This window comes from Nerophis lumbriciformis, linkage group LG28 (assembly GCF_033978685.3).
Source record: "Nerophis lumbriciformis linkage group LG28, RoL_Nlum_v2.1, whole genome shotgun sequence".
Classification (NCBI taxonomy): domain Eukaryota; kingdom Metazoa; phylum Chordata; class Actinopteri; order Syngnathiformes; family Syngnathidae; genus Nerophis; species Nerophis lumbriciformis.
The window spans coordinates 15,597,511-15,622,559 of NC_084575.2; the positions used below are offsets into that span (position 1 = coordinate 15,597,511).

The 25,049-nt window shown below is 39.0% G+C and overlaps 2 protein-coding genes across 4 annotated transcripts in view; one reads left to right on the forward strand and one right to left on the reverse strand.

Annotated features, from left to right (window-relative positions):
- The window catches only part of rargb (retinoic acid receptor, gamma b), a 93,556-nt gene extending 70,503 nt beyond the window's left edge, over positions 1-23,053 (forward strand). For both annotated transcript variants that reach the window (XM_061923701.2, XM_061923702.2), the window contains 7 exons: positions 16,964-17,112; positions 18,509-18,650; positions 18,728-18,891; positions 19,034-19,210; positions 19,336-19,540; positions 19,607-19,765; positions 20,915-23,053. In XM_061923701.2, the coding sequence (XP_061779685.1) occupies positions 16,964-17,112; positions 18,509-18,650; positions 18,728-18,891; positions 19,034-19,210; positions 19,336-19,540; positions 19,607-19,765; positions 20,915-21,273 (1,355 nt within the window). In that variant the 3' untranslated portion in view covers positions 21,274-23,053. The remainder of the gene's footprint in view (positions 1-16,963; positions 17,113-18,508; positions 18,651-18,727; positions 18,892-19,033; positions 19,211-19,335; positions 19,541-19,606; positions 19,766-20,914) is intronic.
- LOC133570896 (calcium-binding and coiled-coil domain-containing protein 1-like) overlaps positions 1-25,049 on the reverse strand; it is a 104,557-nt gene that overhangs the window by 70,344 nt on the left and 9,164 nt on the right. Inside the window, exons 10-11 of one of the 2 annotated variants that reach the window (XM_061923704.1) lie at positions 16,936-17,096; positions 916-1,029 (exon numbers count right to left, since the gene is read on the reverse strand). In XM_061923704.1, the coding sequence (XP_061779688.1) occupies positions 17,090-17,096 (7 nt within the window). In that variant the 3' untranslated portion in view covers positions 916-1,029; positions 16,936-17,089. Of the gene's footprint in view, positions 1-915; positions 1,030-16,612; positions 17,097-25,049 lie in introns of those variants that run through there. The other variant, XM_061923703.1, reaches the window with a different exon arrangement.

The following is a 25,049-nucleotide window of genomic DNA, read 5'->3' on the forward strand; positions in this document are numbered from 1 at the left end:
GGCAATGGCTCCTCACAAAGTCTTGATAATAACCAACACAATTCAAAGTAAAAATATATTTAAAAAATCTTAAAATGATCTAAAAGTCAAACCCAAAGCACACCTGTGTCTGCATTTCTGTATGCAATAACGACAAATCATTTAATTACTAAAATCACTCTTTACAGAGTCTTCATAATAACCAACACAATCCATAGTAAAAAAAAATAAAACTACAAAGACTTAAAAATATCTAAGAGTCCAATCCGTTGCACACTTGCTCACTTGAGACTACATTCAGGTGCATAATAAAGATGTAATTTAATTGATGCGATCGCTCCTCTTGCAACCATGGTAATTAATGACAGATGCTACTTTCCATGGTCGAAATACGACTGGAAACAAGACTGAAAAAAATCCACAACATCATGGAATTGCATAATAGAATTGGTTGCACAAGTAAACAGTTTGTATAGCGGGACTGCAGACATTTTCAAGGACAATTTTAGTATAAGAATACTCTACACTTTACAATCAGACTAATGAGACTAAAGCTTTCACTGTATAATTTTTTTGTATTTTAATGGATCATTTATCTTGTGTGTCAGAATTCCCGTGATTTATTTGTATTTTATTTTTTCAAGCGTCTGTGAAGTGTGTTTTTATTGTGTGTTGCACAATGATGAATGCAGCGGTGTAATTTACAGCACGTCCTCTCCCCACATAAGTCATACGGAGAAATCAGATGACGCGAGTGTTGGTATGCGGCGCGTCAAGCTTGATTTAAACAGAATGTGATGATTTCAGCCACATTGCTGCAGTCCGTCTGAACTCCAAGGGCGTTGTTCATGAGTGTGTGAAGCTTGTCAAGTTGAAGTATTTGTCCAGGATTTCTGGTGAGCCTGTACAAACATGTGTGTGTGAGTGTGTGTCTACCTTCTTTTTAAATGTCTGGTGCTTGGCTTTTTTATGGAGCTGTCTTCTGGACATCAGCCCGGTCTTCACAGTCTTTCCTTTAAGAGGCGCTACCAATGACAGGAAGGGCTCCTCCTCCTCGCAGGGCAGGAAGGCAGGAGAGCACAGAGGGGGGAAGAGGGTTATTACTGAGGACGCTGGTATTGAACTTAGAACAGCTGATGAAAGGGATTGTCACTCACATCTCCCCCATCTCCTCCCTGCTGTTGTAGTAATTACTCACTCAGCATATTTGCGGTCGTATCCCCCCCCCACCCCACACACACACACACAATGCTCATGAAATCAAAGTAACTCAAAGCACTTGATCGTGACAATCCATTCCAAGTAGTCAAATCCTGGCAGACGTTTGTATCTTTGCTGTGTTTGTGTCTCCAAACAAGCAGCATCACAGTCCAGGTGACCCACCCATGGCCCCTCTGTGCAGCAGCCCACACACACACACACACATACACACATTCACATGTCCATGCACATTCCACGGGGTGCTGCTGAACATTTGGTGGAGCCAGAATTGATGTAAGAGCTTCAGCTTTTTAATATTACTTTATCACACAATATCGTCAGTCAACAACAATTTGCATGATTTACCTGTACTTTTGTGTATTTTCTGTCATAAGTGAAAGGGAAATAAATATTCATATTTTCAAATGAATTGAAGATTGTCCATGACGTTTAGTGATATTGTAGTGGGCAGCTATGACAGGACATACTGCTTTCCTGAGTTGCAATTTCAAGGTAATCATCACACTTGACAAAAAACAAGAAATGAGTTTGGATTTGTGGAGCCTCATGTGTGGAGGCATATTTTTTCAGGATTTTTTTTTTGTCTGATTTGTTAAATTTTAATTTAGGGGTGTCCCGATATGACATTTTCACTTCCGATAAGATACCGATATTGGAGCCTTAAGTGTTGGCCGATACTGATGTTTAATCTGATGCGATATCAGCAGGAATCATAGTCCATACTTTTATTATTTTGTAATGTTAGAAAAGGTTTGGTCAAATAAAAAGAGAACAATAGTAGGTATGAAAAACACTAACCTTCTGGAATAAAAGTAGATACGTTTATAATATTGTAGTGTGCAATGTTAATTTAAATTTTATTGCAGACTCTAACATCTAGTGATGTGTATTAACACCAACAGAGCTACACCACTAAATATTGATGGGAAATCTCTCAAAACTAAAAGAGTTGACCTACCTGGGCAGTTCATCAGTAAGGACAACGGGGCCCAAAAAGACATCTAAGCAAATCTCGGGAAAGCGCAAGGTGGATTTGCACAACTGCATCCCATCTGGAAGTCGCAAGTGCACAGTGAGAAATCAAAGATTTGTGAAATCTGTCCTGATGTACGGATCTGATTGCTGGCGTGTTACCAAGTCAGATATGAAAATAATTGAGTCCTTCCACAGTAAATGCCTTCGAAGGATCTGCTACATTTTCTGGCCCAACAAAATTTCAAATAGAGAGCGCTACAAAAGGACAGACAGCCAAAGCGTCGTCGAAGAGATCAAGTGCCGAAGAATCAATGGGTTGGTCATGTACTCAGGATGGATCAGGATCCTATCCCGAAAACAGCCTTGAGATGGACAACAACTGGGAAAAAAAAGCCGGGAAGACCAAAAACTACTTGGCGCAGAACTGTAGAGGCAGAGCTTGCTACAATGGATCTGACATGGCACCAAGCACAGTACACAGCCAAGGACAGGAACAGATGGAGAGAACTCACTGTGGCTTTATGTCCCAACCAACTATTAGATCAGGGGATCGAAACATTTTCCACTACAGAGAGGCCTGGACTCACTCAAATATTTATTATGAATTAGACATTTTAATCTTCATATTAGCCATATTCAATAATTACATCTATTTACTTAACACATAAACCTTAGGCTTAGGTCAAGCTGATTAGAAAAATAAGTAAGAAATATAAATGTACATACAATTATCTTGAGCAAAAATACATTAATAATTAATAAATGTATAATGAATGTTTTCTAACTAAACTGTCAATAAAATTAAAGTGCAAATGAAAAGCTTGACCACTTTACTCATATTTTTAGCGCTTTACAAACTTCTCTATGACTTTAGCGCCAGACTTCTTCTGTTTATTTGATAGTCATTACTGCCACAAGTGGTAAAAAAAGCGTATTACAACTGTGTATCGCTGCGACCCATACGGACCACAGCTGACAAACACATTTTTTTGGCGGCCCTTTAAGGTGCTCTTCGGTTAAGAAACACTGGTCTAGATAGACAAACAATCACATCCAATACACAGTACAAAAAGTGGCACATCACATAAATTATAAACAAAAAATCTTGTACATATTCATCAAAAGGGATCTAATACATTGGTATCTCAAAGAACTACACCTTGGATTAGTCGACTGTACGATACGGTTTATTCTGGGACCCCTGCAGTCTACATATAAACTTAAACATCAGTCTTCTCAGTGGCCTGGAAGGTGTTTATTCCTAGATCACAAAAAAGCTTGCTGGCACTAATCCCCCAGGGCTTTTTGAGTAAGAGTCTGACACAGTCATCATATGCAATCTGGAGTTTGCGCAAGGTCTCTTTCTTATACCTCACCCAGAGGGGGGCCGTGTACATAGGGGCACAGTGAGCAAAACAGGAGCACACCTTCGCAAGCAGTACCGCCTTAAGGATCAAAGTCACGGGCTTGCCACTTACGTGCTGTGATTTCTCCAGATTCTCTGAACCTTTTGATGATATTACGGACCGTAGATGGTGAAATCCCTAAATTCCTTGCAATAGTTCGTTTTTGACATGTTGTTCTTAAACTGTTAGACAATTTGCTCACGCATTTGTTTGTTGTTTGTGACCCTAGCCCTATTCTTGTTTGTGAATGACTGAGCATTTCATGGAAGCTGCTTTTATACCCAATCATGGCACCCACCTGTTCCCAATTACGGTAGCCTGTTCACCTGTGGGATGTTCCAAATAAGTTTTTGATGAGCATTCCTCAACTCTCTGTCTGTTTTGCCACTTGTGCCAGCTTTTTTGAAATATGTTGCAGGCATCAAATTCCAAATGAGCTAATATTTGCAAAAAATAACAATGTTTCTCAGTTCAAACTATAAGTATCTTGTCTTTGCAGTCTATTCAATTGAATATAAGGTGAAAAGGATTTGCATATCATTGTATTCTGTTTCTATTTACAATTTACACAAGGTGCCAACTTCACTGGTTTTGGGTTTTGCTACCAATATTTGATAAATGTTTAACTTGACAAATCTCAAGTTTTAGACTACAATATTATTAAAGTACGGACATTTATGAGTAAATATTACATATGTCTAGCTTGTGTGCTTAGCTGTTGTGTAGCGGCTAGCTTCTACGAGCCTGTAGCCTACCATGTTTGTATTTTGTGAAATAACTTCACTAAAATACAAAAAAGAACTGATTGTATTGGCGCTTATATCAAAGATTTTTAGATGCAAGCCGATACTTAATTTCGTTGTTAATTATGATAACAATAAAATAATTATTTGATACTGATCTGACCAATCTGAGTCTATGAGCCTGAACTGATGAAGCCTACAAGGATGAGCGGCAAAACGTCATCTAAGACAGACCAAACAGTCCAGTTGCGATCGATTGAATGCCCTGAGATGACAATGACCTGGATGAATGAGAACATTCATAGATATCTTTGATACTTTGCTGAAACCGGACCAATATATTGGATTGGGACACCCCTTACTTTAAGTCCATTTCTTGGAGTGTCACCCCAGCTATCCCCAGTGTTATGCCGAGTAGGGCCCTAGGCCAGTGTCTACTTTTGTGATGTGCAAAGTTGGAAGGGTGAAGTGGAGCTGCACGCCATATGTCATTGTGTCTCACACACACACACACACACACACACACAAGCAATAAAAAAAAAACACACCTTCAATGTCAGTGTTTAAAAGCAACCACATGCTGCTGCAGTGTGTGTGTGTGTGTGTGTGTGTGTGTGTGTGTGTGTGTGTGTGTGTGTGTGTGTGTGTGCGTGTGTGCGTGTGCGTGTGTGTGTGTGCGTGTGTGTGTGTGTTTAGCGCTCACACATGACACATGACATCAGTCTTGGCCTTTCTTTGTCTAGGACTTGTGAACACAATGTGGCAGATTGGTCAAGTCCAACTGAAACACCGCCAGCGCCTAAAGGACAGGCGGCTTTTCAAACATGAACTAGGCGTAAACTTCAAGGCCAAACTGGGTTGTTGTTGTTGCATTAAATTGTGGGTGACAAGAAAGAGAACACAAACAAGCGTCAGCACTTGAGGAATAACAGAATGTTGATGTAGGCAACAGTAAAGCTGTGTCTCAGATGGAATACTTCTTTATACTGTATACAATTTTTAACAACGCAATGGGACCCTTTACCTCCCTGCTTGACACTCAGCATCAAGGGTTGGAATTGGGGGTTAAATCACCAAAATGATTGTCGGGTGCGGCCACCGCTACTGCTCACTGCTCCCCTCACCTCCCAGGGGGTGATCAAGGGTGATGGGTCAAATGCAGAGGATAATTTCACCACACCTGTGTGTGACTACCATTGGTACTTTAACTTTAACTTTATCTGCTTCTTCTCTCCTTTTTAAATTGAATTGCAACCACTTGATGAAGCATTCTCACCAACATTGGACCACAAGATAAAATATGTGCCAGTTGATTTCCGTACCGCTTCTCAGTTGTCTAGTCAGTAAAGCTAATCAATTTTATTTTTTTTATGCATTCCAAATTTTAAATAAATACAATCAAAAGTTAGCTTACAATAGAGCCTATGGGAGCCGTTCAATTCTGCCTATAGAGCCCCTAAAAAAACATCCAAACACCTCCATTAGGATTTTATATACATGGTGTAAGTTTAATATTTACCTATTTTGATCATTTTAGCCATATTAATTTCACATTAATTTCAAAAACGCATTACATTTGCTTTTTATTTTTTTCTTCATCACTGATTTCTGTTCACTACAGACTTTAGAATAAAACATCACTTACTGTACAATCTCTGCTGTCATTAGGATGCCGACTACTAGGATGTTCATATATTCCCATTTAGGTGAAGAATGTCTGTTAATCCTCGCGAAGAATCATGGTGGGGTGGTTGGGTGTTGACAAACGTTTTTTTGTGTCTTTCTCGCCATCTGCGGCTCAGAAATGACTGTCACAGTGTCTTAACTTGTCAGATTACGTACCCAGATATCTCATGTGCAGGTGAGATGCATGATTTATGATCTACAATAAACTTACAGGGAGCAGGGAAGCCAGAAAGCCGCAGACCAGTCGATGATGTAAACAAAGGCACACAAGAAGTGATCACGGCGCCGCTATAAATATTTCTTCTGCGCTAGCGTTTAATATAATAATATCACCATTACTTGGTTAATATTCAAGTCACAAAATGTAAATGGAGTATTGTTGGCACCTTTTGAATGGCTGTTTATCGGATTTTATGGGCGGAATAGTGGAGCTCCCATTGGCTCCGCTGTAAGCGGACTTTTATTAACGTTTATTTAACATTTAGAATGCATTAAAAAAATCCCTCCGTCGTCATGTCTTTCATAATGATTGTGAATGATTCCAAAAAAGTGCAGTTTGAGTTTATCAATCTCGCTCTTACCCCAACTCCAATGTAGCGGAAATTACGCTGTCGCTTTTTGTTTAGTTTCTTTTTTTGCGCAAGATGGTGACTATGTACAACAATATTGAACGTTATACCATTACCGCGGTAAATTCTTCAGTAAATCAAAGAAAGAAATAACAGTCTGTTTCGTGCCACCACATGAGTAGTATCACATGTACCATTACACCCCTAGTGCTTCATGTCCACACTACGCACTCACCACTTTGACAACATTTTTAAGTACTGACATTGTACTGTATTTTGCAGTACTTGTCAGTGTGTACACTTATGCACTCAAAAGACTAAGTGTAAGCCAGCTAATTGAGACAAAGTCACCAACTTGCCAGGATGTTGTGGTTTCAGTGAGAGATGATGATGTTTGAATTGGATGCTGATTCCTACCCGTCATGTTGTCTCTTGTGGCTCCAACAAAGGTGTGCTGCTGATTGATGTAGTGACACACACACTAACGCACACACACACAGGGGTGAGGTGCAGGTTAAGACCAGGTTGCTGTTTCTTCAAGCCCAGCCTGTTAGGTGGAACTCAGTTCAGGGTGATGACAGCTCTGACAGTTTTTGGCTCCTCTCCCTCTTTTTTCGTCACGCCAGGTAGCACACCCAACCCCCCGCCCCCACCTCACCACCGCAGCCCGTCTCTTCCTCACGTCACGCCTGCTCGCCTTTTTCTCACCACACTCAGACGTGGTTGTCAGTCGCTACCTCTCTGCTGGCGCCAGTAGCGCTACCCAGCTGTCAATACCAGCTTTTTCTTCCCTTTCCCTGAAATGTTCTCTTTACAATGTTGCTATATCAACAAACGTCAGGTGACAGCTTTGGCTCTGCCCACACCCCCTCACCTGAGCTCTAAAAGCCTAACACATTGTAGGTCAGTTTTTCACTCACCACCAGCAATGATTTGCATCAAAAGATTTTAGCTGTCAATATTAGGGATATCAATTGTGTATTGCTGAATAGCAATCATGTGACCGAGAGGCACTTCCGGGTTTCAGGTGATGGTCTAGACCAGTGTTTTTCAACCACTGTGCCGCGGCACACAACTGTGCCGTGAGATTTAGTCTGGTGTGCCGTAGACAATTATCTAATTTCACTTATTTGGGTTAAAAATATTTTTTGCAAACCAGTAATTATAATCTGCAAATGATGTGTTGTTGTTGAGTGTCGATGCTGTCTAGAGCTCGGCAGAGTAACCGTGTAATACTCTTCCATATCAGTAGGTGGCAGCCGGTAGCTAATTACTTTTTAGATGTCGGAAACAGCGGGAGGCAGTGTACAGGTAAAAAGGTATCTAATGCTAAACCAAGCATAAACAAAAAGTGAGTGCACCTAAGAAAAGGCATTGAAGCTTAGGGAAGGCTATGCAGAACGAAACTAAAACTAAACTGGCTACCAAGTAAACAAAAACAGAATGCTGGACGACAGCAAAGACTTACTGTGGAGCAAAGACGGCGTCCACAAAGTACATCCGAACATGAGATGACAATCAACAATGTCCCCACAAAGAAGGATGTAAACAACTGAAATATTCTTGACTGCTAAAACAAAGTAGATGCGGGAAATATCGCTCAAAGGAAGACATGAAAACTGCTACAGGAAAATACCAAAAAAAAAAGAAAAAGCCACCAAAATAAGAGCACAAGACAAGAACTAAAGCACTTCACACAGGAAAACAGCAAAAAAAATCTAAATAAGTCACGGTGTAATGTGACAGGTCGTGATAGTACACCTACTTTGAGACAAGAGCTATATTGATGCATGCTTGGTTGTGGTTTAAAGTCATATCCAACAATTGCAAAAACGACTTTTTACTGTCAAATGAGTTTCGTTTTTTAATTATTTCTGCTGGTGGTGTGCCTCTGGATATTTTCAACGCAACAAATGTGCCTTGGCTCAAAAAAGGTTGAAAAACACTGGTCTAGAGTTCCATTAGGCTATTGTTTTATTTACCTGCATCAGTGCAAATTTGGGTGTATTTTGAGAGGTTTAGAGGCAGATTAAGCAATCATGAAAAAATATTTAAAATGGGATGGCGTGAATTTATACACATCTTAAGAAAAATACTTTTTGAAAGATTTAAACCATTCATCCTCACCGAGACGTTACAAGGATTTAAAGGAGAAAATATTGGAAAGACATGTCTTTACATCTGAGGGGTCCGCCAATTGAGCAATAATCCACAAAAGACAATGTTGGATTTATTCGTGCAACACTAAGTAACGTATTTGATTGATATAACGAGTGCCGTGCTGTTGTGATCGTGACACAAATGAGAAAAAGGATATGTTTGTTTGCAGTTGATTTCCTATTACAAATATTAGTCTGTCATTTACAATTCATATCTGCAGTTGTTTTTATGCTTTGAAGTTCATATTTTCTATTTTTTTAGCTATAAATGTCCCTTTTGTTCAGTAATGGTTGCTAGCGATATCAAATTGTAGTTTATGCTGTTGAGCCTACGAGAGATTTATACATCTAGTTTATTAATACTATTAAGGATATTTTCTTAATGCCAACCAATAACACCAAAGATGCTATAATGTGATCATCTGTGTCGAATAAAGCACTTGGCTGTCCTGCACAACAACAACTAAGCTTTTAGTTTCTGTAATGAAAATTGACAATGAAAATAAGGTGGATTGGACCAACGATCACAATATTTATTACTTGGACTTAACATGACGTTAGTTTATTTGCACAACCAGGTCTTCATAGTTATATTTAGGCATAGCAACCACAAAAGAACACAAACTAATGCAATCGCTGGCCATTTCTTTAAGTTGAGTTCTGCTCTCAAACACTACTAACATAGTAGAGAATAAACTCCATTGCATCACAGGAAGTTTCTCAAACAAATTAAAATGTTCAAACAAACATTTCACAAAGTGATCACTTTAAACACGGGAATGGTCTGATTGTGTTCCACAAGATGATGCAAGGGATATTTTTAAGAGCAATTTCCTTTGACGCACTTTCGTTTTTTCCCCTGACTTTATTACTTTTATGAACGACTTCTTTCGGGACTCTATGAAAGCTCTTTCCTATCTCTTTATTTGAACGACTGGAACACCCAAGAACTGAACAGCAATACTGCATTTTCTTCTCAAACGCTACACTGACTCTCACTTGCTTTAATGCTACGCTCCAGCTGCTTGACCATCGTGTGAATTAAGCCACAAAAAAGAAAAACATATGTGACGTCATATACAAAAAAGCTAAAGTGATTGTTCAACCCAAAATGTAGTGCACTATTCAGCTGAAACCAGCAGAGGCGCTCTTGATTCATCTATTTTGTGGTCTAAAGAAGAAGAACATGCTATGAACCAACTCACATATTTCACCAGGAAGACCAAGTGTTCCCAAACAGTACGCTTAATTGACAGTAGAGGGTGTTATTAATGTGCTATTTTAAGACGGAAGCGCTTTAATTACAATAAAAGTGTTTATCTTTGTCCTCAGAGGACCATTGTAATGTTTAGCGTCTTCCATATTGACTTGTTTGCTTTTGTCACTACCCGATCCACTGCACATTAGCTAACACAGCTTGGACAAACTGATCGAAATTGCACGTTTCAGGGATTTTGAGTCATTCTCGTGGTGCAGATGCGTCAATTGTAGGGGTTTAGCCATAGATCGGTTTATGTTCCTGAAATTCAAGTATATCAATCTGTGCTCTACTAGTTAGCCTTTTAGAAGATATATATTCAATTAAATTCAAACAACTTTATTATTCCCTCAAGGGGCAATTCATTTGGAGCAGCAGGTTGTCGTGGTTCACAAAGCCTACACATGACCCACAATAAATAAATAGTCAATAAATACATAAACAATACAACACTCTGAAAAAATTTAAAGTTTAAGAGTGTGAGTGCAGAGGGGACGAATGATTTGGAAAAGTGATTTGTTTTACACAATGGAAGGGCATAACGTCGCCCTGAAGGCAACAGAGACAATTCCCCCGCAAGGACATGGCTCGGGGAGGCTAAAATGCTCTTTGCTTTTCGGAGGATTTGCTTGTTGCAGAAGAAGTTTAAGTCTCTTAGTTTTACTCCGGTAATCTTAGAGCAAGACTTAACAATACTCGTGAGTAGGGATGTCCGATAATGGCTTTTTGCCGATATCCGATATTCCGATATTGTCCAACTCTTTAATTACCGATACCGATATCAACCGATACCGATATCAACCGATGTATACAGTCGTGGAATTAACACATTATTATGCCTAATTTGGACAACCAGGTATGGTGAAGATAAGGTACTTTAAAAAAAAAATTAATCAAATAAAATAAGATAAATAACTTAAAAACATTTTCTTTAATAAAAAAGAAAGTAAAACAATATAAAAACAGTTGCATTGAAACTAGTAATTAATGAAAATTAGTAAAATTAACTGTTAAAGGTTAGTACTATTAGTGGACCAGCAGCACGCACAATCATGTGTGCTTACGGACTGTATCCCTTGCAGACTGTATTGATATATATTGATATATAATGTAGGAACCAGAATATTAATAACAGAAAGAAACAACCCTTTTGTGTGAATGAGTGTAAATGGGGGAGGAAGAATTTTTGGGTTGGTGCACTATTTGTAAGTGTATCTTGTGTTTCTTATGTTGATTTAATTTTTTTTTTTTTTTAAACAAAAAAAAACCGATACCGATAATAAAAAAACGATACCGATAATTTCCGATATTACATTTTAACGCATTTATCGGCCGATATGGGGCCGTTATGGGGCATCTCTACTCATCAGACTGTTTCGGTCTTTAACTGAAAGACAGTGAAACCAACAAATAAAAGAAAAACACATAGGACTCTCAATAAATGTTTGATAAAAATGAGTATAACAGGCCCAATAGAGAAATAATTTAATTTCCTGAGAAGATGAATTCTCTGTTGTGCTCGCTTCACTATAAAATCTGTGTTCACATCAAACTTGAGGTGGTCGTCAAAAAAGGTCCCCAAATATTTATATGATGAGCTCCGTAGAAATTTCCTTGTTGCGTCTAAAATCAATAATGAATTCTTTGGTTTTAGGTACATTTAAATCCAAAAAGTTCCAGTCACATCAGAAGATCAAATCCGGGTGAACCCCAAAGGTGCGTTGTTATATATCGATTTAACATTGTTTTAAAAGGTAATTAATCGATTCTATCAATACTATGAAATAAATATTGGCTTTAAGAACAGCAGACTTTAAATACAGTTGTTTTACAACTTTTAAATAAAGACGTTAAAATTTACGCGAGTCTGTCGCCCATCTGTGATGTCATAGCCACGCGCCATCAAAACACTATTTTTGTTCCGGTAGCCGCAACAAAAATAGGCGAACTGAGAAATGAACAAGCTACTATTGCCATCCAATGTGTGGAAACACTTAGGCTTTTGTAAAGACAGAGATGTTCTCTTATCCACTTGTTTTTTTGTCCATTGTCTGTGCTCACGTTATGCTTGTAATGTGTAATATCTTGTGATATATGTATTCTTTTGTATCATGACCTGTTGAATGTTTACTGTATTAACCTGCCTTAGGACAACGGATGAAAATTAGCTATTGTGCTAACTCTGGCATATTTACATTGTTGCTCTTTGTTGATGAATATGCATTGTCCTAATTCAAATAAATAAATAAATACACTGTTTGTAGGATATGAAAATTACAATGTGGGAAAGGGGGATTAAATAAGCCCTGCTTCTGCCTACTCCTTTTCGGACATATTGTAAAGAGAAATTATATGAAATTATGTGATGTATCATATTGCAAGTGTGTTCATGTTCGAAAAAAACTCAACTCAACTCAACAATGGCAACACGACAAATCTCTCCATGGCGCCATGATGGCATTTCACACATGCTGACTGCCCAGGCAGAGCAGCGTTCAGAGAAGCAACGCAAAGTATGAGTTGGTTTCCCTTGCTCTTTTGATATATATTACTGCACTGCTGTTTATTGAAATGAAAGTAGAGTAACAGTTTGAATATTTGTTAACTTGTCATGTCTGTGTTGCTGCATGGATGACGTCATACGAGGTCGAATGTGATGTGAGTAGATTTTGACAAACTCAAGGTTGAAAACTCAATTCAACCTGAAGAGATGTTGGTTGCACTTTATTTTTTTATTATACTGGTAATATTGTATTATTTGTATGATGAAAAACACAAGCAGAAGTAACAACTAAATCTACTGTTAAAATGTTGGTTACTGTACATTTATTTAACAATTCTTGAATATCTGAAAGATGAGCAGAAAAGGTTTCCTTTTGTTAATTTAACCTAAAGTGTTGGTTGCACTTTATTCAAATAAGATGAGAATGCAGTGGTCATTAATTGTTGTTTACTTGCTTGTTTGTATCCATTATTCATTCATACCTAATTCCCTTACAAGAAATTACAAAAATTTAGGAAACGTCACCAGTAGTGTCCAATATTTATTTCAGTCACACTGGTTTGATATTTTTGGCTAAAAAGTTAGTAGATCGGTTTTAACACACTGAATCATTTCGGATGGTATTGTTTTAAATCAGGGTTGTCAAAGTCAAGGCCCGCGGGCCGGATCCCGGGATGATATTTGATTAGTATCAGAACCGGCCCGCAGGCCAGAGCCGCCTGCGGCTGTTTTGCACGCACCAATACTCCATCAGTGTAGGAATTTTCAAAAGTGGGTTCCAGGGACCCCATCAAGTCATAAAAATGGGGTCCCACAGTAAATTTTTGGGGTCCCACTTTTTTGTAACCGTTTTGAAAACAAATGGTAAATGTATGCATTATCCTGTTATATCTCACATTCTATATTGTGTTTTGGGAAAAGGTTGTCATAATTCATTAAAAAAAAAAAATTAAAAAAAACCAATTTTTTATGCATATGTAAATGTATTCAGTTATAAATATTCATTCACTTTCTTCTTTCCTTCAACTTTACCGCTGCCGGTATTTTTTTTCTATATCTTTATTGTAATATTTTCAGAATGTGTTTGTTCTATTTTCAACCAAAGTAAGACAAAGAAAACAATCTGAAGTTGTCTTTATTTTTTAGTTTTAATGCCATGATTTTAATAGTCCGGCCCGCGTGTGCACAGATTTTCCTCCATGCGGCCCCTGAGCTAAAATAAGTTTGATAACCCTGTTCTAAATACTCTGATATCGTCCCTGAATCATATCAGCAACATCAAATTATGATTAGAATCGGTGTTAAAACGAATCTTTGCACCTCTAGTTACCGTGTTTTTCGGAGTATAAGTCGCTCCGGAGTACAAGTCGCACTGGCCGAAAATGCATAATAAAGAAGGAAAAAACATATATAAGTCACATTTTTGGGGGAAATTTATTTGATAAAACCCAACCCCAAGAATAGACATTTGAAAGGCAATTTAAAATAAATAAAGAATAGCGAACAACAGGCTGAATAAGTGTACGTTATATGAGGCATAAATAACCAACTGAGAACGTGCCTGGTATGTTAACGTAACATATTATGGTAAGAGTCATTCAAATAACTATAACATATAGATAATGCTATACATTTACCAAACAATCTGTCACTCCTAATCGCTAAATCCGATGAAATCTTATACGTCTAGTCTCTTACATGAATGAGCTAAATAATATTATTTGATATTTTACGGTAATGTGTTAATAATTTCACACATAAGTCGCTCCTGAGTATAAGTCGCACCCCCGGCCAAACTATGAAAAAAACTGCGACTTATAGTCCAAAAAATACGGTAATTGCATCTTTAATAATAATAATAATGGATTAATCCAAATTGATGCATTAATTTTGACAGCCCTAGTAGGAAGTGATGTTTAATGTTCATCTATCCATTTCATTTGTCATTTATAAGTATTTCACATTGTTTTCGGCATGCAAAAATAGAATTGTTCTCTATAAAATGTTTCTTGTATTCATATTTTGGGGTATTTGTAACTGATTATTTTAATGGGAAAAATGTATTCAGTTTTAGTCAACCTTAATCAGGAGGTTTGCATGTTGTGTCATTTTCCACATGAGTGTGAATTGGCCACATTGAACTTTTGAAAGCGCCTGCTGGGCAAGTAGTTAGTAATGACCCTCTTCAGCCAAGGCCAAAGTTAAATGGTCAAGGGTTTTATTCCACCCTCAGGTCGTCCACTGAGAAGTTTGTGTCCTCACGTTCACCTCCTTCCTGCTCTTTTCTTTCTCCTTTTCATTTTGGACCGCTTTGTTTTTATTGGATTATTCCTTTGTGCTTTACCTCTCCGCGTACTGAAACCTTACCACTCTTGTTAATGACGGGCTGCTGGGTTCACATTGGGGTTGCTCCAGTGGGGTGTGTGTGTAGGGGGGGGGGGCACATTTGGTCTGGTCCTGTGCTTGCTCGCCGTTTCAAGGTGACAAGAAGGGGGGTACTGACTCGGGGGGGGGGTTGACCCCCACGCTCCTATTTTATTTTATTTTTTACAAGGAAGGGGATGCTTGGCCAGAACTGTTGGTGTGAATAGCTGCCCAAGGTGACTGGATGCCAATAAAAAGGGCCGTCAGCCTGACCGGGGGCCTCCTTCCCATCCCAGACACAACCTTTATAGGGACGCTTGTAAGCCGGGGCGACTATTAAACTCCGTCCTGCCTGCGCTGAGGAATTTAGGGCCAGGAAACAAGGGGGTGGGGGTGGGACTGGGCAGAGGAAGGTGAAGTTGGGGTGAGTGAAGGTGAAAGTTGAAAGGCAATCTGCTTCTTCAGTCCTCATCACCTCTAAATGTGGACCAGGCTGACTTCTGCTGCCACTTGTTGGTTTTGAAGGGGAAAAAAACACAAGCTGTGGGTAAACGTTGTTGTCATGGCTGCTCTTGGTTTGTGTTACATATCTCAAAAAAGTTACAAAATGCACTCTGGTAATATGAGCATGTTTAAGGTTTATTAGTATCTCGGCATATAATAAATCAGCAACTTGCATTATGAGCTAAACGAAAGCAGAGGTGAGCTATTTGTATTTGAAATTATATTTCGGAGCCAAATTATAAATTACACTCAAACAGTTCAGTTGTTGTCTTTATGCTGTTTTGTACTAATTTGTCATTAGAGACATAATGTCTGAATACAACAATTATAAAGATATTGTATAATCAAATATTTTTGACACTTAAATCAGGTGGAAACCTCCTGTAATAATCTATCAGCTATTATATGTTCATACTCGCCATGCAGCAATAGATGATATCTGTATATTACCTGACCGCTTCTTTGTTAGCTACCTCTCTTTGTTTATAATGTATATTTTCTGCTGGATCTACTCTCTATTTTATGCTGCCCCTTTTTTTTTTTTTTGCTGCAGCTGTTACATATACTGTAATATTGTACATGGTAATTGGGATTTGTTATATATTGTATATATTACATAAAAATGGAATATATCAGTATATATTATATACTGTATACATAATTAGTAAATAATACACATATGTTATATTTTATATTGCTACTATGGTACATTTTTAGTCTACTTTATACCTGCATTATCCTTTCCATCCTTTGAAACTGAGCTACTGTGTGGAACAATTTCCCTTGTGGATCAATAAAGTTAGTCTAAGTGCTCATTACACAACATACCCTGTATTCATCTAAGCACTAGTATTCATGCCAATTGTACTCTTTTAAACTTAAGTATTGCTTATCATGCAGTACTTATTACTACATGTTTTACTCCCTGATCATTACATCATTATTTCCTTACGGACTTTTCTCTTTTGTTTTTGTGTATTCATTATTTTAATATGGATCTACACGGGTAGCATTGAATAAGCTCTGCTTCTTCCTACTCCCTTTCACACATGTTGAAGTGAGCAAACAACCACCCGCGATGTGCTTGAATGTCACTTTTTTTTTTTTTAGACCAAATAAACTAAATGACGACTATTTGTTGAACAAATGTCATAATGCGAGAAGAGGAGAGAGAGGCCTCGCTGGCCTCGTAAACATCCGGCCTTTGTTTGTTCACATGGGCCAGGAGGTATATGGGCTCGTCTCACGTAAAAAATGTGAGCTCATGAACACAAACACACAAAACTCAACCAAAAAAAAACAAAAAACTGAGGAATGCTGCCCCCTTCCCCTGTTGGCCAGTAAAGGAGAAGCCAATCAAATCTCAGCTGCCAATCAGCATTTTATCAGCAGGGCCATCTGGCCATCAGGCTAATTGTGTGTCTTTTAAGTCGCTGTCAATCCGCGGCTTGCCTCCTCCCTTTTCTCTTAAAGAAATCTTTTGAGTTGGCCTCCTGTCTCAGAGCGGGCGCCCCCACTGACCACACGCACTCTGATCTTTAACAAGTCATGATGCTCAGATAACTTACGTGCTGCTTCTTCTTCTTGTGTGTGCAGCGGTGGAGACCCAGAGTACCAGTTCCGAGGAGATGGTACCCAGCTCACCGTCTCCTCCGCCGCCGCCTCGCATCTACAAGCCTTGCTTCGTGTGCCAGGACAAGTCGTCTGGATACCACTATGGGGTCAGCTCCTGTGAGGGATGCAAGGTACACATATGTTCACTGGAAGCTCATAAGGCATCACAGTCAGTCTGCTGCTCTCTAGTGGACAAATGTTAGTAATACAGTTTTCATGTTCACACTTAAAACACAATTTGTGCTACAGGGTGTCCAAACTTTTTCCCCCAAGGGTTGCATACTGATTTGTCACTCACACCACGCTTAAAAAAAAGTGTCTTAGTCAGTATTGGCGACCTTGAGATTTATAATGTGCAACCCAGCAGTGAGTCAGAGCTTTTCTCACTATCACTCACACTTATTAGTTACCGGTTTACCAATAGTATTAAAAGACAAGTTGTTTTGTATCGGGTGTATGAAGATTTGTAACGTGCAAACCAAGCGAGTTAGAGCTTTTCTACTTGGCATTCAATCGTGAGTGACCAGGCATTAAAAATGTTTTTAAAAGACTCGTTGTCTTATTCGGTATTGGGGATCTTGAGATTTAAAACATGCAAACAAAGGGAGTCAGAGCTTTTCTAACTGTCATTCACACACATTTGTGACCAATCTACAAATAGTTTAAAAAAAACAAGTTGTCTTGTATTGGGGGTCTAGAGATGTATAACATGCAAAACAAGCAAGTCAGAGCTTTTCTACATGGCACTCACACACGTGAGTGATCAGGCCAAAAAAAAGTGTTAAAAAAGACAGGTTGTCCTATATTGGGATCTGTAGATGTGCAAACCAGCAGGTGGTGCCAAATGACTTCTTTCCAAGCAAATTAGAGCTTTCCTACTGGGCACTCACACATGTCAGTTGGCGCCATGGGGCAGCATGGCGCAGAGGGTAGAGCAGCCGTGCTAGCGACTTGAGGGTTCCAGGTTCGATTTAAGCTTGCGCCATCCTAGTCAAGGCCGTTGTGTCCTTGGGCAAGACACTTCACCCTCGCTCCTGGTGGGTCGTTTTTAGCGCCTTGTATGACATCAGTGTGTGAATGCGTGTGATTGAGTGAATGTGACAATGTATAATGTAAAGCGCTTCAGGTATCATTCCAGATATAGTAAAGCGCTATATAAATACGAACCATTTACCATTTTTAGTGACCATGCAGGCTAAAAATAAAAAGTGTTAAAAAGACAGGTCATGGGGTCTATATAATATGAAAACCTGCAAGTGATACCAAAGCACTTCTTTCTACCGGTCACTCACACATTATGACCAGCTGTGACATTAAGAGACTCGCTGGAAAAATAGCTCAAGATTTGGGCAAGTTATCAAAGAACAGAGTTTGAGTTAAGGGTCAAGTGCAAGTAAGGGTCAGCTTGAATTTCATTGTATGCAGTACAGCCATTGGTCCCATTGTCCTTAAGGTGGTCTACACTGGTAGATAAAAGCCCTAAAGGGACACCAGAATATGAATGACATTTGAGGTCATGCGTTTCAGGGTTTTTTCCGCCGCAGCATCCAGAAGAACATGGTGTACACGTGCCACCGAGACAAGAACTGCCAGATCAACAAAGTGACGCGTAACCGCTGTCAGTACTGTCGGCTGCAGAAGTGCTTCGAGGTCGGCATGTCCAAAGAAGGTGGGCGTCCACAGTCCCGCTTTCTTGTTCTCCACTTACAGACACTTATATATATTTGCACGTCTGTCCTCGTGTAGCGGTGCGCAACGACAGGAACAAGAAGAAGAAGGACGTGAAGGAGGAGGCGGTGTTGCCTGAGAACTACGAGCTCAGCGGTGAGCTGGAGGAGCTGGTTAACAAAGTCAGCAAGGCTCACCAGGAGACGTTTCCATCTCTGTGCCAGCTGGGCAAATACACCACAGTGAGTGACTTCTTCCACGCCTCAGCTATGTAAATAGTGTTGCACAACACATGCACACAATACTCCTGTACTAACCAGGATGTAGTAAATATTGTGTCAACACTTGGCACAAACACACAAATGTCCTCCCCACACCCCCCAGAACTCGAGCGCTGACCACAGAGTCCAGCTGGACTTGGGCCTGTGGGACAAGTTTAGTGAGCTATCCACCAAGTGCATTATCAAGATCGTGGAATTTGCCAAGCGGCTACCAGGCTTCACCACGCTCACCATCGCCGATCAGATCACCCTCCTCAAATCTGCATGTCTGGACATCCTGGTACTCCTTCAACACAAACACACACACACACCGCCTCATTTGTCACGCTGCTGAAAGTCCGATGGAGACATAAACACGTGAACAGCTGCCAGCAAGGGTTCTCCAGTGTCGACTTTCCTCCTCAGATGCTGAGGATATGCACGCGCTACACCCCCGAGCAAGACACAATGACATTCTCCGACGGCCTGACCCTCAACAGAACCCAGATGCATAACGCCGGCTTTGGCCCGCTCACTGACCTGGTGTTCGCCTTCGCCGGGCAGCTGCTGCCTTTGGAGATGGACGACACAGAAACGGGCCTCCTCAGCGCCATCTGCCTGATCTGCGGAGGTAAAACTAATCACGACCTCTTTGTGGACGAGATGTTCTCCTCACGCCGCCGATCGTTTCCCGCAGACCGCATGGACTTGGAAGAGCCCGACAAGGTGGACAAGCTGCAGGAGCCGCTGTTGGAGGCATTGAAGATCTACACCCGCCGCCGACGCCCCAACAAGCCTCACATGTTCCCTCGCATGCTCATGAAAGTCACCGACCTCCGAGGGATCAGCACCAAAGGTCAGCTCTCTGCATGCACGGCGGAATTATCAGTTTATCGGTTTCTTCACTGGTCTCACCATGGGAGCCACTTTTTTCACATAAATATGCTTACAAGTGCAAAAAAAACCATTTCAAAGCACATTATTAAGAATCTCAGGGTATGAAAATGAATCAAATGTATATCAAATAATATGTAGGTGTTTAAGGGTGGAATTACATATGCCGAGTTATATTTATGCTAAATTTAATTTCTAATTTTTGAGTAGCTGTCTGTAATCCACCAAGAATATGTCCAAGACCCACAATTGGGGTTTTTACCCACCAGTTGACAATAGTTGGTATCATTGTTTTTGTCTTTATTTGCACTTTTCTTTATATTTATTAAATAAATACATGAAAAAAAATCAATGACTTAAGTTTTTCCCAGAAAAATCTTATAATGAATGGACTTTGACATTTTTAAGGGTTGAAAATGTAGTTTTATTAACAATATATGAATTATATACCGGTTATTGTAATATACAGTTAAGGTGAAAATGTAGCTTCAAAATAAATATATTTTAAGTTCAATAATTTAAAAAAGTATCAAATAAATGTTTTTGTACTTCTGTGTGTTATAATGTAATTGATCAATTATTTATATAGTTATACTGTAATTGTATATTGTAACTACAGTATACCTGATTGTTTAGGTAAAAATGTAGTTTAAAAATATTTTGAAGTTAAACAATGTAAAAAAATTGAAATGTATAAGTTCTTTAACTTTGGCGGTAAAAATGTAGATTTAATGATAACTTAAATTATAAATATTCTACTGGAATTATAGAATTCATAAATAATAGTAATAATACAGAATTATAATTATAGAATAGAAAAAATTGATAATTAAAACTACATCCTGAAGTAAAAAGATTTTTTTTTAAAAACAAAAAAAACTTAGTCACCTTTAAAAAAAAAAATTGTTTTAAATAAAAAAAAGATTCTAATTTTATTTTTTAAGTAATATCAAAAGTATGTTTCATCAAAATGTATTTCAATTAATTGGCTGTTAAGTGACATGGTTCTACTGCCTTGACTTAAACGACCAAATCTGGTTCCTTACCCTGTAAAAGGCTCATGAGGTTTGTAGCGTTTGGTTAAAGTTAAAAGTACTTTTTGTCCACACAGGTGCAGAAAGAGCCATCACACTAAAGATGGAGATTCCTGGCCCCATGCCGCCGCTCATCAGAGAGATGCTGGAAAATCCAGAGGCCTTCGAGGACAGCAGCGACTCAGGAGAAAGCGCCGCCACCAGCACCGAACCCGCAACCGCTCCTCCGCCCGCCGTTCAGGCCATTAAGCGAGAAGAGAAAAGCACATGCGAGTCGGTGGTGGAGGATGAAGAGGACGACGACGAGGAAGACGACTACTGGGACGAAGAGAGGGAGCGACTGGCGGACAGTGACGCAGAGCTATGGGGAGAGGAAGCGGAGACGGCGGCAGGGGGGGCGACCACACAAAATAAAAGCGGGACAACACAGCAGTAGTAAATGATGACGATGCTGCCTCCTCATCATCCTCACCCTCCAATCAGGCTCTTATTAAACAATTGCAACGTTTACAGGAAGTGAGGGATGAAGCAAAAGCACTAAAAAAATGGAGGACCGGAATTTCACCGTGCCAAAAAAGACAGAATGTGGTCCGCAGTGAGAGACAGGAGGACACACACCTCTTCAGGAAAAGGGCTACACTTAAAACAAAACAAAAAACATTTTATACAATGAGAAGTGACACAAATTGTTCCTTATCTTTTGTAATTGTCTCTGTTCGTTGTCTATTTTCTTTGTGTGTCTTTTTTTGTTTGTGGTGGACAAGGTGAGAGCAGGACTCAAAACTCCCAGCCTAAACGGTCTGAATCTCAGGCGGCAAGTAAGCAATACTGAATTTGACGATTGCATTCTGAAATAAGCCCAGCTGATGCCGACTGAGGACAGATCCGGTCATGTGGTCTCTCCCGGGTGCACTCAGTCACCTGTCAGCACAGAGGAACATGACTCCGCATGACCGTGAAGCCATAAAGTCGCGAGTCAGCTCCATGGAAATAAGATAGAATAGTAAGATCTATTTAAGCCTGCAGTTAGCTACACTCCACCTTCATTCATTTACGTGTTTTTACCGCTAATAAATGCACACATCAAACTTTAACTGGATTGTCTAATGCCAAATACTAGTTTTGTTTTTTTCCCAGTCGCCCCATTGTAGCTGTACAGCATAGTTTGAGGACATCGGGGATGACATAGGAACGTTAAGATGTTCTCAAGTGGAGGCCTGAATGTAGCAGCTGAGAATGTAAAGACAAGAAAAAAAAGGTAATTTAGGTATAAAATACAGTTAGTGGAACATCGGTTTTCGGTAATAGTCCGTTCAAAAGGGTCTGACCAAAAACCGAATCGTATGAAAACAAACATTGTGTCCTCTAAATAATGTAAATCCAATTGATGAATTTCGAACACCCAAAAATATTAACACAAAACACATTTTGTAGAGAATAATTGTCGTTTTACATGCAGAAAAAGAAATTCACGCAGACGACACTTTCGTACTTTGCTACGAGTTTGTTTTTGAATCCAATCGGGTTTTTTCTTTGTCGAAGTGCTGGCACTTGCAACTTTCTTTGGCCCCACTGTAGATTATTTTGCAGATGTACTCAATAATTTAAAACAAACACAGAGACTGAGTCAACAACATGTGGGATTTTGCAGAATCATACGCGGACAAATGGACCAGTCTGGTTCAATGATAACCGAGACGGCATACGCAAACCGAATCCTACAAAAAGTGGAGCATACGAAAACTGAGGTACCACTGTAGTATATTTCTGCGTCGAAGATGTACAAATGTGTCTTGTGTTATAAAGAAGTTCAGTCATACAATTTCACTGTTAAATTTGACATACTAAAATACATCATGACCAGAATCTGTTAGGAGCCAATATATTTAAAAAATGCATGTGTTAAAATAGGGTACATTAAGAATATCCACAAAAAAAAAGTACAAATCATACTATTAAAAACTGTTTGAGGGTTATGACATATTTGTGTTATGCAATAGAGATTTAATGACAGAAAAACATACTTTTAATGAGCTGGAACATTTTTAAAAACATAAATCAACCTCCGCCATCTCCTTCATGTTAAGATATTTGAACATCTAATGAGTTGTTCTTGTTTTTTCTATTAAAAAAATGTCTATGTACTTTGCTTATTTGGTTTGCTTGTCATTTGTTTTTTGACAATGTATTTTGATAAAAGGCGCTTTGTTGTTCTCACACCTGTCAGTGTGCACTTGTATTTATTTGGGTCCATTTAGCAAAAATAGGCATACAAACCTGACACAAAACTTGAAAGTCCCTTAAAGGGGAACTGCACTTTTTGGGGGGAATTTTGCCCATGGTTCACAATCATGAAAGACAAGAACACACATCGTTTTTTTTTTCTAAGGTTCTAAAGATGATCAAAACACTTGCGGCAAATGTGAGTCACCTTTGTAGCCTTCAAATCCCTCTAAAACCACTTCAAAACCCTCCATCAACATTTTATATACAAGCTGCAAGTCTATACATAGCCCTGCGATGAGGTGGCGACTTGTCCAGGGTGTACCCCGCCTTCCGCCCGATTGCAGCTGAGATAGGCTCCAGCGCCCCCCGCGACCCCGAAGGGAATAAGCGGTAGAAAATGGATATATATATATATATATATATATATATATATATATATATATATATATATATATATATATATATACATATATATATATATATATATATATATATATATATATATATATATATATATATGTATATATACACACACACATATATATATATATATTGTTGAAAACAGACACATTCATAACAATATGTAATATGTTCAATATTTGCCGTATTTTTATAATTTTTTATATTTTTTTGCATTACCAGAACTTCTTTCCTCAATGCATTTATTTCTGTTTCCATAGCAGCGCACTTGACTTGATAGACAACAAAAACAACTGTTTTTAGACTAATGACGATTTACAACCTTATCTTTTTGAACTTGAATATATGGAGGATTAACCACTGCTTCTAGATGCTTAGTGAGCACGAACAGAGGGTGAAATGTTGGAGCAGATGGAAGCCGAGAGAGTGAGGTCTGTGTGTCTTGGAGCCAAGGTATGCTGACAAAAATGGCGTGCTTCCCCAAAATCAACTTGAAAAAACTTCCCCGGCCCGCTTTACCAAACAGACAACTATCCATCGATTGCTTATAATATCCATCATGATACACGCAGCCCATCATGCTTGTTATTACATCTAAAGTACATACGCTGCCAAGCTAGCTGTGTACAAACAAAACATGAAATGTGGGCTAATACTTAAGAGTTATTTTTCGTGTTTTTCAGTCAGTACAGATTGATGTCCTATCGCATTGTGTTGTGCATTACAAAACTCAAAAGCCAATCAGATGCTGACGCAAGAAGCTAGGTTACCTAGCTTGCTGTAGCATGGCAATGTATTACTACGCTCGATAAACAGTTCCTCAGTGTTCGCTCTTACAATAACAATGTCGCTACAGCTTGGTTATTATACAGGTTACGGAAAGTAAATTAAGTATTGTTGGCAATTTTTGAATGCATTTTTAAAGTGATTTACAGGTAGAATGGATTGCAGGTAGATATAATTTATTGTCATGAATTGATTTACGTGGACCCCGACTTAAACAAGTTGAAAAACTTATTCGGGTGTTACCATTTAGTGGTCAATTGTACAGAATATGTACTGTACAATCTACTAATAAAAGTTTCAATCAATTAATCAAAAATGCTCCCATTAGCTGCATTGCCAGCCACCAAAAACGAGACGATTTTTAACAAATTAGAACGCAAAAAAACCCCTACTTTTGTCTTTCCTGTCCCTCATTAAAATTGTAAAAGATAGGCAAAAAAAAAAAAAAAAAGTGCAGTTACCCGTTAAAGGGGTCTTATCCTGCTCATTTCAAGGGCTTTTAAAGTGATATTGGATACTAACGGGGCACTAGTAAGTTTCTTTTAATAATTGTGTGTGTACGGAGTAAATCTGCATACTTTTCCTGTTGGCAGAAACACTCAGATTTAACAGCCTACCACACCTTCTCTGTTGCTATTGGTTAGGACTTCCTAAAGTTGTGATGAGAGAAATTAGAACAATTTCGAGGAAATTAAAAGTTGCAAATGTAGGATAAGGTCCCTTTAAACTCTTAGGCCAGTCAAAAACATGAATTTAGTGGCTTCTCCTCTTGAGACAAAG